Source organism: Choloepus didactylus, chromosome 6 (assembly GCF_015220235.1).
Source record: "Choloepus didactylus isolate mChoDid1 chromosome 6, mChoDid1.pri, whole genome shotgun sequence".
Taxonomy (NCBI): domain Eukaryota; kingdom Metazoa; phylum Chordata; class Mammalia; order Pilosa; family Megalonychidae; genus Choloepus; species Choloepus didactylus.
Genome location: NC_051312.1, coordinates 83,414,681 through 83,429,628, shown reverse-complemented (window position 1 = coordinate 83,429,628; position 14,948 = coordinate 83,414,681). Strand labels below are relative to the sequence as shown.

The 14,948-nt window shown below is 36.0% G+C and overlaps 1 protein-coding gene across 1 annotated transcript; it reads left to right on the top strand.

Annotated features, from left to right (window-relative positions):
- Positions 1-8,273: 8,273 nt before the first annotated feature.
- On the top strand, positions 8,274-9,206 carry LOC119538054 (olfactory receptor 51A7-like). Its single transcript, XM_037840770.1, has one exon. The coding sequence runs from the start codon at positions 8,274-8,276 to the stop codon at positions 9,204-9,206; it is 933 nt and encodes a 310-aa protein (XP_037696698.1).
- Positions 9,207-14,948: the final 5,742 nt, after the last annotated feature.

Sequence of the window (14,948 nt, the reverse complement as noted above, 5' to 3'; positions counted from 1 at the left end):
TTTATTTTGTCTTATGCTCTCTGAATGTGATTGTGAAATAGTATAGTGTGATTTTAGAATTCTTGGCTTTTTGTAGTAATTGACTGAGATAAATTATCATTGCATTCAAATTAAATATTCTATCTCTTCCATAAGTCCCCAAATGGAATATTTTTTAAATCAAATGGAATTATAATATTTGATTAAAACATATTAGAAATGATATTTATTTTGACCCAGTTTTAGTTTCTATACCCATTTTCAAATGGAGGATTCAAACATCCACACATATTCACTCATAGCTAAAAACTAACAAAGTGGCACCATAATGCATCCATCACTCAATTTCTACAACTATAAATATTCTGTTATTCTCTCCAGGCTCAGATTTCTTTTCTTAAGTAAAATTCATATCAATATAAATGCACAAATCTTAACTGATTGCTTTCACTAAATGGATAACCTAAATATTGTACACAGCTATCAAGATGAAAATTTTCTATCACTACAAGAAATCCTTTTTTGCCCCTTCTGTTCAATCCCTGCTCCCATTACACCCCTGACAACCACTGACTTGACACTTTTCAACATAGATTTTTGGCATATTATAGAGCTTCATATAAATGAAAATACATAGTATGCACTCCTCTGTAACAAGACTGAATCATTAGCTCAGCATAATGATGTTGAGCTTCATCTAGGTTGTTACATGTGTCAGTAGTTGGTGAATTTTTATTGCTGAATATGTCAGTTGTGTAAATATTCCAAAATTTTTCTTTTCATCTCTTGATGGAGATTAGAGTTGTTTCCACTTTGAGGCTCTTCTGATTAATGTCACTATAAACATAATTGTACAATGTGGGGGGAGACATATGTTTTACTTTTTGCTGGTTAAACACTAAGGGGTTGGATTTTGTTCACAATTTCTGTTGTAATACAGGATTAAATCTATAATAAACTACCAATTTTCCCAAAGTTATACTATTTTCAGTTCACACTGCCAATGTGAGAGATCCTATTGCTCCGCATCCTTGTCAGAATTTGGTTTTGTCATTTTTTATTTGAGTCATTCTTGTGAATGTGTTGAGATATTTCATTACAGTTTTAATTTACATTTCCTGATGGCTAATATCTGAAATTTTATGTGAATGTTTACATTTGTCTATTTTCATTTGCAAGGTGTCCACTTAGGACTATTTCTTTTGGTTTTTTTTGGTCAAATCTTGTTTCTCTTCTTTTTAATAGTAAGTATTCTTCAGTTGGTCCTTTGTCAGAAAAAAGTACTATGGATATTTCTTCCAGTTTGTGCCTTCCAAGCTCATTTTTACAGTAACATATTTAAATATGTTGAATGGATTAATTTTATGTTTATTTCCATTTAGAAATAAAATTTTTGTTTACTACTAGTTTGCAAGATATTCCTTTTCATTTTACACTGAAAACATTAGAGTTTAAGCATTTTAATCTATGTCTATAGAAATGTAATTAAATTTTTTTTGTTGAGAGGCTGAAATCAAGGTTAAGTTTTCTGTAAGTATATTCACTTTACTGGCATACTTGCCTTTCCTTATTGTTAATAATAGGGGGGAGATTTTTAGCATTTTATCATTCAGGTTGATGTTAGCTGTAGGTTTTTCATAATCACCTTTCATCAAACTGCACAATTTTCTTTGCTAAATTTTCTGAGAGATTTTTAAAATACCATACCTGGATGCTGAACTTAATTAAATAGTTTTCCTGTCACTAATAAGATAACCCATATATTTTGCCATATTTAAATAGTGAATTAAATTGTTTTTTGAGTGATATGATAATAAAATACTAACGGTAATTCATTAGTCGAAGCATTAAGCACAGGTACACGGCAGACAGTGATCAATGCACTTTTATAAAGAACAATAAAAGGAGCAGTAATGCCTCCCAGGTAAGTCAAATTCATAAGCGGATATTTTCTTAGCATTCAGAATGATTAGCTTTGGTCTCTTTTAAGCTATGGTCTCTTCCATGGCTGCCTCCCAATTCTGCATTAAGATTTCAGAGGCCAGATTTCCCCAGAATAAACTCAAAGCATTTCTAAATGTTGCTGAAACCAACACTCTAAAAAAGTAAAGGTTCTCTGCTGCTCTAATTCCCACATTCAAAAAGGAATTCTGCATATCTGTAGAGTGTGTCAAACCAATACATGGCTGACTGCACTTACCTTATAGTTTCTGGATCTTCAAACATCTTCATAGTTGGTTCTGTTTCTGCTCAAAGCAGTTTCAGCTGTGGAACAACGGTGGTTCTTTTTTCTCTCAAAGCATGAGGAATATCATCAGAATAATGGTTTTTGTATACAACCATTCAAAGTCTACCACGTCGCTATCACTAGGAAGATACAATTTCTCCGTAGTAATTCTTTTTCATTATATATCTCCTTTTCAGAGAGAAACTCAAGGAGCGGAAAGACTAGATGCTGATCCAGAAAGGGCACAATGTGTGTAGTCAAGTTGTACTCTGCATTTCAGGCTCATATTCAGTAATGTGACAGTGTTTTACACAAAGTGAAATGAAAATGACAATAACCTGGAGTTACAGAGTCCTGTTTTGTTCTGCTTTGTCAACACTAACCTACAAATTCCATGATTAATGGTGATTTTCTCACAATACCTAAAATGTGGTATATACAAACAATGGAATATTATTCAGCCTTTTAAAGAAATGAATTTCTGATCCATGCAACAACATGGAATAACTTTGAAGACATCATGTTGAATGAATTAAGCCAGACACAAAAGGATAAATATTGTATTATTTCTCTTATATAAAAAAATCAGAATAAGCAAACTCAGAGAGTCAGAATCTAGAATGTAGTTTACCAGAGGATGGGGAGGGAACAAAGAATAGGAGTTAAGGCTTAAAATGTACAGAATTCCTATTTGGAACAATGGAAATGTTTTGATAATGCCTGGCAATGCTGATAACACATCATTGTGAACATAATTAATACCCCTGAAATACATTTCTGAGTATGGTATAAAAAGGGAAAGTTTATATTTATATATGGTAAGATAAAAAAATTTTTAAAAATCCATGGGACTAAACTATACAAATGGTGAATCCTAGGTAAAACCATGGAACATATTGGTAATAAAATTATAAATATATGGTTTCATTATTTTTAACAAATGTACAACAAAGCAAGGAGTTAATAGAGGGCGGTATATGGGAATCCTTAACTTTATGCATGAAGGTTCTGTTAACCATGATTTTTCTAAAAATGAAAGCATCAGAAATATATCTCTAAGGATAATGGTAAACCCTATTTTCAACAACAGTGAATGTGACATCTGAAAAACAGAAATAGATTAAAAACTCACAGAGAAAAAATCTTTATATAACATAATATTCATGGGAAAATATATGTATATAAAATATCTATGTATAGTAAATATATACATACATGTATATATGTATACCATATCAAGAATATATCAAGAATATCGAATAAAGTATTTCCATGAGTCAGATGTAGAAGCTGGACATCTCAATTTTCATAAGACTCTTACTTGATGTCTGATATGCATACCTAGTTGAGTATCACTGTCCTAGAAGGCAGAGGGTAGACACTAAATTTTCAAAAAATTTCTTTGTATAAGGGAACCTGTAAGTTTAAGGAAGTTTTATCTAGTTGAGGAGGTAGACACATGAAGGCATAGTTATAACACACTGTGCAATTGCTTTAAGATTTTTCACAGGGTCTTCTGGGACCATGGAGGAGAAACCTGTAATTCTGCCAGAGGAGGAGAGGTGGCTCAAGGGATTTTGCCACAGATGGTTAATTCTTAACATGCATAGGAAGCTGGATGACTCCCCTTTGCTCCAGGCCCCTTTGCAGGGTCACCTGCAGGGCTTTCCTGTTCCTCTGGGTACAGCACTTAGCTGGAATCTCCAGAGGTTCCTGAGCCATAAGGAAAGCATTGAGGAAGCAAGATGAGAGTCTGTGGGTGAGGATAAATTGGCTAACACTTCAGAGAAGCTCTAGAGACTACATGTCACCTCCATTTCTTCTTTACTTTGATATATGGGTCTAACAAACTTCCAAGTTACTGGTAAGTTTCCTGATGTTCTCACTTTCCACTTGCCTTTCTATCCTTTCAAGCAAGCATTCACCTACTTTTGTTCCACAGAGATCACCTAGCAATTTTGATGGATGTCAGTAGCTCCACCATCTAAAAACTCCGTATTGCCTGTGAATGCAGGGGTGGTAACCCATGGAGATCAACCAGATTCAAGCCCACAATCACAGCCCAAGCTCTTGATGAAGCCCAAAGCCAATATCCTTGACCTAGATCTAGGGTGACATGGTTTGACAAGTGGTAGATGTTTTGCCATGCATGATAGTTTAAATTGTTTTTGGGTGCTGATACGCAAACCGCTGACCTGCCAATGGGCGCTCTTGAGAAAACAACTTCAACCACCAGGAGTTTTTGTCTGTGTAATCTGTCCTAACAGCATACTACTGCTTTGGTTTAAATCTTTGCTTTACATTATTCCTGTTTTGATAAAAAGGTAAGAAACCTTATGATTCTGACAAAAAAAAATGTTATTTATGAGTTCATACCTTTTAAGGTATCATATAGGGTGGATTTTGCATGGATTTTTTAAAATATAAAGATAGAGTTCCCCTGTATTAGGTTATAGTTTTCATTCATTAACTGTATGACAGTGTATGTCAAAATAATATGTGCTTACATAGGTTACCATGAAGTTGGTGTGAGGAAGCAAAACAGCAATAATATCAATGGAAGGATATTATGCACAAAGTTACTGTTGATCCTTAACCATGAATTCAGGAATTAATCAGCTTTCAATAAATAGTCAAGGTAAACAATCAAACAAAATATGACATAGCTATCAGCAGAAATGCAACAGTTATTGTTTAAGTTTGGTAATACTGGAAGTATCAGATTCTATTCCATTTCCCAAATCATAAACAAAAACAGTTTATAATGATGTTTATAGTAATGAATCCCTGAAAAACAAATAAATAACAACAAAAAACTACTTCTTTCTGTGGAGTACCACATGCTTCATTTTAGACTATCTTCAGAAATAATAGCATGGAAGCAAGAATCTTACAGAGTTTGTGTAGGGCCTAATATATCTGCCTGGGGAAATGGAGGAATAAATGCGGGAGTAAGGGTTTTTGATAGCCTGGCCATGTATATAGCCTGACAGGGGAGGGGAGAGGGTTTTGCATGCCCATCACAGTGCTTGACAGCTCTGTCTTCTTCAGAGCTTTATTGAGAAAAGACAGAATGATCAAATGAGCATGATAGGAACAAAAACCTGGCACCTGATATGGAGACATTTTGTAACAACTCTCTACACGTGTGGCTTCCTTTGATATTAGTGGTGAGTCCCTTCTAAACTTGAATGTAATAACCATTCATTCTATTACTTGTGAAGTTTTATTTTCTTCCTGTTTTCTACATTGTATCTAGGTACTCTTTCTTCTCTGCTAGTTTTTCTAGTATTTCTTATCCACTTAGTACAAACTTTTATTTGCTGTACATATGTTTATTCCTAAACTGCATATACAGGCAACCTAGAAATGGAAACCAAATGAGAGAAAGAATTCAATTCAGGGAGATGGTGTCCAAATGTTCAACTCTGGGATAGCAGTGCAAAAACTTAGGAGTAGTGGCCTTAGCAGTAGCAGTTCAGAAACATCTCATGCATGTACTGCAGCTTATGGAATGTGACTGTAGAGATAAGAGAAATGATAGAGAGGAGATGAGGAGAAAGGACAAAATCTATATGTGCAAGAAAATGAGAGGAAAGTAAAGGGTATTGTGAGAGAATAAGAATGTTTTCAAAGAGAGTCAACAATAGAAAGGTTGTGCAGATCATATCCATAAGGAATCTGTAGGACTTTTGCATCAGATGTGAGAACAAGGGAGGTCAAGAGAAGAGTGCAAGGCAGCCTAGTGAAAAAGTTACCACGCTGTCACTTTATGGAGAATGTCAGTTCTCTAGTATCAGGGATTGTGAGGAAAGCAAAACATGAACATGGAATATATACTTATTTGTAATGTTGCCTGTAACACTCAGAAATACTAATGATTTGTTTAAATAACATGAAGAAGTGATTTTCACTAAAAGTGCTTTCATGCCAGCACAAAACCTCAGCCAGACCATGGTTATGTAAAATGTTCCAATTTTCATATAAATTCTCTGTTTATCCCATTTCCCCCTTTGGTTTATTCCACTTATAAACTCTCTGGGATTTAGGATTCCCTCACAAACAAATATAATTGTAACCTAGGATTTGGGATACAGAATCTGTGACAAAGTAAAGTAGTAGCTCAAATGTAGTCAAATAATTCAATATGTGGTCTTTGGTACCAGGCTTCTTTTACTTAGCATGTTATTGTTTCATCCATATTGTAGCATGTGCCATTATATCATTTGTTTTTATTACCAAACAATATTTCTTCTTATGACTATACCAAAGTTTGTTTATCAATTCATCAGGTGATGGGCATTTGTGTCATTTCTACCTTTAATTACTATGAATAAGCTTATATGAATAATTGGTTACAAGTTGTTTGTGAACAAATGTAACCATTTTGCTTAGGCATATGGCAAACTATGTTTAACATTTTGACCAACTACCAAACTGTTTTCCAAAATGGCTGAACCATTCTACAAACCCATTAGCAACACGGATTCAAATTTTTTCATATCGTTGCTAATGTTTTATTTTCTCTTTATTTTTTTGTTGCAACTGAATGAGTGGAAATGTTATTGTCCTCTGGTTTGACATGTATTTTCCTAATAATTAATGATTTGAGGATGTATATCATACTCATTTTTAAGTTGTAAGTGAACATTAAATGTTCTGGATCATGTCTAGGGATATAATTTGAGAATATTTTCTCTCATTTTGTTGGTATTCATTTCACTATTTTCATTGTGGTATAATTTGCAGCACAAAAGTTATTTTGTTTACTCTTCTATATGTTTATGTTTGATGAAGTCCAGCTATTCTATTTTTGTTTCCTTTTGCAGCTTAATGTATTAGGATTATATATCAGCATTCACTCTTTAACCCTAGGTAACGAAAATTTACATCTGTTTTTTCTTTTAATTGTTTTAGTACTTACATTTAGTTCTTTGAAATAGTTTGAGATGATATTTATATGTGATGTGAGATATGGGTCCAAATTAATTTTTACATACAGATATACAGATATCACAGCAAAAGTTTTTAAAAGGATGCAGTTTTTTAAAGCTTAATGTTCTTCAGTAACTGCAATTTTAGTTGTAGTAAACAATGATCGTAATTGGATACTAGTCTGTGTGGATCCATACAATTTCTAAACTTATAGAACATCACTAGTTTTATTAGTTAGGGTTCTCTAGGGAAACAGAATCAATGAGAGGTGTCTCTGATTATCAAACTGTAAAAGTGACTCACGCAACTGTGGGTATGCACGAGTCCAAATTCTGTAGAGCCATCAACAAACTCAACTCCAAGGAAGATGTCCGATGAACTCCTCAGGAAACGAACCGGCAACTTCGACGAACTCCTCAGGAAATGAACTGGGATCTTCGACGAACGTGTTCAATGATCTCCTCAGGAAACAAACCAGCAACTTCGACTAACTCCTCAGGAAATGCTTCACTGGGCAGCCGAAGAAGAAGTGAAGGTCCTCTATCTGTCTTGTTTATAAGTCTTCAACTCATTAATTGGATCAAATCCAGCCAATTGCATTCTCTCATTGTGGAAGGCACGCCCTTCGGTGAGTCATCAGTCACAGCTGCAGTCAATTGACTGATGATCCAATAAACCAGCCTGGTGGTTTATCAACCAGCCTCAAACATCCTCACAGCAATTGTTAGGCCAGTGTTTGCTTGACCAGACAGCTGGGTCACCTGGCCAAGTTGACACATGAACCTAACCATCACACTATCCTAACAAAATATCCTATACATAATAGACTGGGAAGTTTGCTGCTTACTTTGTGTATGCTGTGCCAGGGAACTGTATTGGAAAATATGTATTTGTTTGCTGATGATTAAATATGGAGATTATATATTTCATTATTTTACTTGTTCTCCTATTAATATGGTTCTTTAGAGTAATTCTGGATATGATTTTAGTCCAACAATTATTATAGGAGAATAGCTGGAATCTCAAGAATTCCATCTACCAAATGACAAAAATACACTCCTTCGAGCCAATTTGTTCATGCCAGTGCAAGAAGCCTCTGCTGATTCCCACCTCCTGATTCCTCATACTTGCTATGTCAGTCTTCAACACCTCTGAAGTAGAAATCTCTACCTTCTTCCTGATTGGGATTCCAGGGATAGAGACAGCTCACATTTGGTTTTCTATCCCCATTTGCCTCATGTACCTCCTTGCCATCCTGGGGAACTACACCATCCTCTTTTTCATAAAAACAGAGATCTCTCTGCATGAACCTATGTATTATTTCCTCGCGATGTTGGCATTTTCTGACCTAGGACTTTCCATCTCCTCCCTACCAACCAAGCTGAGAGTCTTCTTATTGAATGTGACAGGAATTTCCCCCAGTGCTTGCTTTGCTCAAATATTTTTCATTCATGAATTCTTAGCTATGGAGTCATCAGTACTTCTCATAGTGTCTGCTGATTGCTTTATAGCCGTTTATAACCCTTTGCAGTATACATCCATCCTTACTAGTGCTAGAGTCATTAAAATCGGCCTTCTATTTGCTGGACTAAGTATTTTGTTTATCCTTCCCTTTCCCTTTATTCTAAAAAGGCTGAAATTTTGCAAGAAAAGCCTTTTATCCCACTCCTACTGCCTCCACCAAGATGTCATGATGCTGGCCAGCTCTGACAATAGGGTCAATATTATCTATGGATTTTTCATGGCTCTTATAGCTTTGATAGAATTGGTGTGCATTTCTGTGTCTTACATGCTCATACTGAAAATTGTTCTGGGCATTACCTCTCATGTGGGCCACCTGAAAGTCCTCAACACTTGCATCTCCCACTTCTGTGCTGTACTCATCTACTATGTACCTATTGTCACCTTGTCTGTCCTTGATAGGTTTGCCAAAAATATTTCTTCTGTTATTACAATCACTATTGCTGACATCTTCCTTCTGGTTCCCCCTGTAATGAATCCTATTGTGTACTCTGTGAAGAATCAGCAGATTAGAAGTTTGATCCAGGGAAAATTATGTGAGTAACAGAGTTTTTAGGAAATTTCAGCTGCAAAAAGATGAGCTCACTCGGCAATTTCTTCACAAATATAGGGTTCAATAATGAGCATGGAAGAATAGAGACTGAACACAACATAGTCTGCTTACTACCAGTAGGCCAATACTGTTTCAAGATATTGACATAATTAATCAGTAATAATATTCCAGATTATGTGACTTGGGAGGGAGGCATGGGGTCATAATATGCTTCTATCTATTTTGGCCACCTCTTTCTCATCTTTACTTGTCTGTACAACTGACTATGTAACTCTATCAACATCAGCCACAGCAACACTATGCAAATTAAGACTAGAGAAATTTTAATGTATTACTCTAAAAGATAGAAAAGATGTTTTGTTAAGTAAAAAAGCAATTGAAGGATGATCAGCAGTGACTGATGTGTGCTGAAAGAATAGACACACATGTAAACATACATACAAAATTGGCATCTCCAAAACAACAAGTGTGTGTTAATGTGCATGTGTACGTGTGTGTGTGTGATCAGCAATTCAAATAAACACTTAAAAAACATGGCTGTCTTGAAGTTTTCTGAAACATTTCTGGAGATATGAGCCTCCCAGGCATAAAACAATGAAAATTAAACATCAAAATCATAGACAAGCAAATATTTTGTTAATTGTATTTCCAATTGTTTGCAATATATTCAGAAACTCTCTCCTTTGGTGTACATATTGAATTAGTAGTTATTCACTGAGTCTGTATAACACTTTCTAGTTGCTTCTATTATAAACTTGAAAAAGAGTATGATTTCATTATTGTCTATCTCCTTCATAAATATGTAACTGGTTTCAGAAGGAGGATTCAATTTTTATCACTTTTAATGCCCATCAAAACTCCTGGACCATCATAATTGTTATTTGTGTTTGTGAGAAGACAGTTATCTTAGCCAGTTTTGAAGATATGAATAAAATGTAATGACTGGAAAGCTAAATAATAAATTAGATGTATTGGAAAACTCCATTAATATTGAGCTCACTTGCTCTACAAATTCCATACTTGGGACCAAAATGAAACAAAGCAAGAAAATCTAGTACTCTGAAATTTAAAAAAATAGATTAACCCTATCCAGATATAGAACTTGATTAGATGCTCACTAAAGGTCCCCAAGTGAGTTTACATATATTAGTAATAAACATTGATATCTTCAACCTAACTCTCAAACCTGGAAATCTGAATACTTGTGTTAGCAATATATATCTTCAATTTCAAGTGATAAAGAGATGAAGATTAGAGCAAAAATAAATGTAATTGAGAACAAAAAAGTAATAAAGAGTATCAACAAATGCGAATTTGGTTCCTTGAGAGGATAAATAAATTGACAAACCATTAGGTAGACTAACAAAGAAAAAACCAGAAAATATGCAAATAAATGAAAATGAGAGGGGGCATTACAACTCACCCCACAAAAATAAAAATCATAAGGAGATACTGGGAAAACTGTATGCCAACAAACTCAACAAATTACACAAAATGGGACAATTTTCTATACCCATGAACAACCTGTACTGACTCCAGAAGAAATAGAAAATCACAGTAAATCAAGAACAAGAAAAGAGTTTGAAACAGTCATCAAAAACCTCCCAAGCAAATAAAGCCACTGGATTGGCAGATGAATTCTACCAATCATTCAAAGAATAATTAATAACAAACCTTCTCAAACTCTTCTAAAATATTGAAAAGGAGGTAATACTACCTAACACATTCTAGGAAGCCAGTATCACCCTAATAGTAAAGCCATGTAAACATACTATAGATGAAAAGATCAATTTTTATCATTATTGATGTAGAAATCCTCAAAAAACTTGGAAATCAAACCCAAATATACATTATCAGAAGTTACACCATGATCAAGTGGGTTTTATCCCAGGTATGCAAGGGTGGTTCAACAGAAGAAAATCAATTAATGTAATACACCACATCAACAAACTGAAGGAGAAGAAACACATGATCATCTAAATTGATGCAGTAAAGATATTTGACAAAATCCAGCATCCTTTCTTAAAGTAAACATTTTCAATGATAGTAATATAAGGAAAGTTACTCAACATGATGAAAAACATATAGAAAAACCAACAGCTAACTTTGTCCTCAATGGTGAGAGACTTAAAGCTTTGCCATAGAGACAGGGAATAAGACAAGGATGCCTCCTGTCACCACTGTTATTCAACATTGTGCTAGAAATTCTAGCAAGAACAATTAGCAAAGAGAAAGAAATGAAAGGTATTCAAATCTGAAAGGAAGAAGTAAAATTTTCACTATTTGCTCAGGATATTATCCTACAACTAGAAAGTCCCAAAAAATCTACAACAAAGTTACTAGACCTAATAGATGAGAAAATGGGAAAGGTGTTTAGGTTTGCTTATCCTGAAGAAATGCAATATACCAGAAAAGGACTGGCTATTACAATGGGAATTTATTAACTCACAATTTACTGTTCTTTGGCTGTATAAATGTTCAACTCAAGACATCAATAGGATGATTCCTGGATTCTGAAGAAAGGCTGCCAGCCTCCGGGAGACCTCTGTCACATGGCAAGGAACATGGAGATATCTGCTAGTCCTTCTCTCCTGGGTTTCATTGCTTCCAGCTTCTGGCTTCAGTGACTTCCTCTCAGCATCTCTGGAGCTTTGGATATGAGCTTCCCTTTCTCTTCTAAAAGAGTCCACTGAGGGGATTAAGATCCACCTTGAATGAGGTGGGTGACATCTCAATGAAATTACCTAATCAAAGATCCCATCTTCAAGAGGTCTGCACCCACAAGAATGGATTTAAAGAACATGGCCTTTTCTGGGGTACACAAGAGCTTCAAACCTCCACAGGCAGGATAGAAGATCAATACCCAAAACCTAGTAGTGTTTTTATACACTTGTAATGAGCAATTTGAGGAAGGAATCAAGAAAAAATTCAGTTTCAAACAGCAACTAAAAAAGTCAAATATCTAGGAATAAATTTAAGCAAGGATGTAAAGGACACAGAAAACAAAACCTTCACAAAAGAAATCATATGAGACCTAAAGAAATAGAAGTACATTCTGTGTTCATGGATTAGAAGCCTAGATATCATTAAGATGACAATTCTACCCAAACTGATTACAGATTCAAGGCAATCCCCATCAAAGTTCCAATGGCCTGGAGACAAGTGGCAAGATGGTGGCCTAGAGAGGTGTGGAATTTAGTTAGCCCCCTGGAACAACTAGTAAATAATCTGGAACAACTGTTGGGGACAACTGTTACAGTCCACAAATTGTACACCAACCTGGATTGGGTGGATTGGGTGAGACTGCAGCATAAATTCTGTATGTAAAAACTGTGGAACAATGCCGGGAGCTCCTAAGGCAGGCTGAGCTGCAAGAACTTGCTGTGGGAGAAAGCAGCATTCTCAGAACAAGTGATATAGCTCAGCCTAGCTCCAACTGGTGTTTTTTTCTTTTTCTTGTTTGTTTTTTAATTAAATTCAGTATTATTGAAATATATTCACATACCATACAATCATCTGTGATATACAGTCAACTGTTCATAGTATCATCACATAGTCATGCATTCATCACTCCAGTCTATTTTGGAACATTTTCCCTACATCAGAAAGAATCAGAATAAGAATAAAAAAAAAAAAAAAGTAAAAAAGAACACCCAAATCAACCCCCCATCCCACCCTATTTTTCATTCAGTTTTTGTCCCCGTTTTTCTACTCATCCATCCATACACTAGATAAAGGAAGAGCGATCCACAAAGTTTTCACAATCTCACTGTCACCCCTTGTAAGCTACGTTGTTATACAATTGTTTTCAAGAGTCCAGACTACTGGGTTGGAATTTGACAGTTATCAGGTATTTACTTCTAGCTATTCCAATACATTAAAACCTAAGAGGTGTTATCTATATAGTGCATAAGAATGTCCACCAGGGTGATCTTTCAACTCCATTTGAAATCTCTCAGTCACTGAAGCTTTATTTCATTTCATTTTGCATCCCCCTTTTGGTCAAGAAGGTATTCTCAATCTCATGAAGCTGGGTCCAGATTCATCCCTGGGAGTCATGTCCTGTGTTACCAGGGAGATTTACACCCCTGGGAGTCAGGTCCCATGTAGGGGGGAGAGCAGTGAGTTTACCTGCTGAGGTTGCTTAGTTAGAGAGAGAGAGAGGGCCACATCTGAGCAACAGAGAGGTACTCAGGGGGAGATGCTTAGGCTCAATTATATGCAAGCCTAGCCTCTCCCTTGCAGTAACAAGCTTCATAAGGGCAAGTTCCATGATAGAGGGCTCAGCACATCAAACCACCAGTCCTCAATGTCTGTGACAACATCAGAATTAGTCCAGGTAAGGAAGTCCAACTCTTTCACATTTTCCCCTGGTTCCTCAGAGGGGCCCTGCAAATATATTTTTATTCTCTGCCCAAATTACTTTGGGATGTGTCACTGTTTCACTCTAACTACACAAACCTACTATATCTCACTTCCTATTCAAAGTTCCATGTAATTGTGGTGCTTGAATAAACTGACTGTAGAGTTATACTGTTTAGAAAATATAGAGCCTGCACCAAATAGACATCTCTTCTCTTGGTCTCACATAGAAGTTGAAGTTTTAAAACATAGTCAGTTTTGACCTTTACCCTTTGGCCTGGTTTGCCCTAGTCTTAACCAGATCTGCTTCATTCATATCACTAATTGAAGTCTGGGCTCTTTCTCAGCTTTTTTTTTTTAACAGTTGCTGTATGCATTAATACTGACATTCATATCTGCCGAGCTCTAGCTCTGAGTTTCAGGTGTCACAGAGATACCCAATGTTCCAGAGACCAATCAAGTCATACACTAAGGGATCAGCACCTCAAAGTTTGAAGATACCCATTACAATTCAGGAATAGATTTGACTGCTATAAGAGCTTACAATCTAGGGACCATTACAATAATCGTTCCCCTCTTAGGCTGTGTTCTAAGATTCAGTTCTCAGTTAAACATTGTTCCAACTGGTGTTTTAATAAACAAATGTGGAATTCTGAATACAAGCTACTAACATAGACAAACCGCTAACAAGCAGGAAAGTACCCTGAGGTTGATCCCAGTGGAGAGGAGGTGGGGCTGGTGGGGAAAAAGTAATTTTAAAAAAGAAGGAAAAATACAGAGGTTTTTAAAGACAACTGACCTTAGAGAGCCAGAAAACATCTGTGTACCAGGAAAGGGAGCCCAGAAGTCTGAGTGCTTTTTTTGACCAAAGGGCAAAACTGGTGGGCCAGGGACTGGCACTGAAAGGGGGATTTTTTTTCCTTTATCTTTCTCAACCTAGTGGCTCAGTGTAGAGAGCCTCAGCCATTTTCAGTTTGCAGTGCTCTGACCCAGACAGGGGTGGAGTTAACAGAGTCAGAGAGACAAAGGAGTAATTGAAATGCAGACAATAGCTCCCTAGGGGGTGTATCTTCCCTAAGAGGAAGGAGGTGGGGCCCAGCTCTAGTGCCATCCCTCCCTTCAGAACAAAGACCCCAGGGCCTGGAGAAAAACAGTCAAACAGGCAGAATAAAACACACAGGAACTGGAGAACAAGACACCTGAAATACTACTACACAAAAGAACAGATAGGGAATAGAATGGAAAAATAGGAGCAATGTCTCTGGGAATTGAATGAAAACATGAAGTGCATGAATGTACATGTCATGGGGTCCCCAAAGAAGATAAGGGAAAAGGGGCAGAAGCAATAAAAGATGAAATAATTAATGAAAA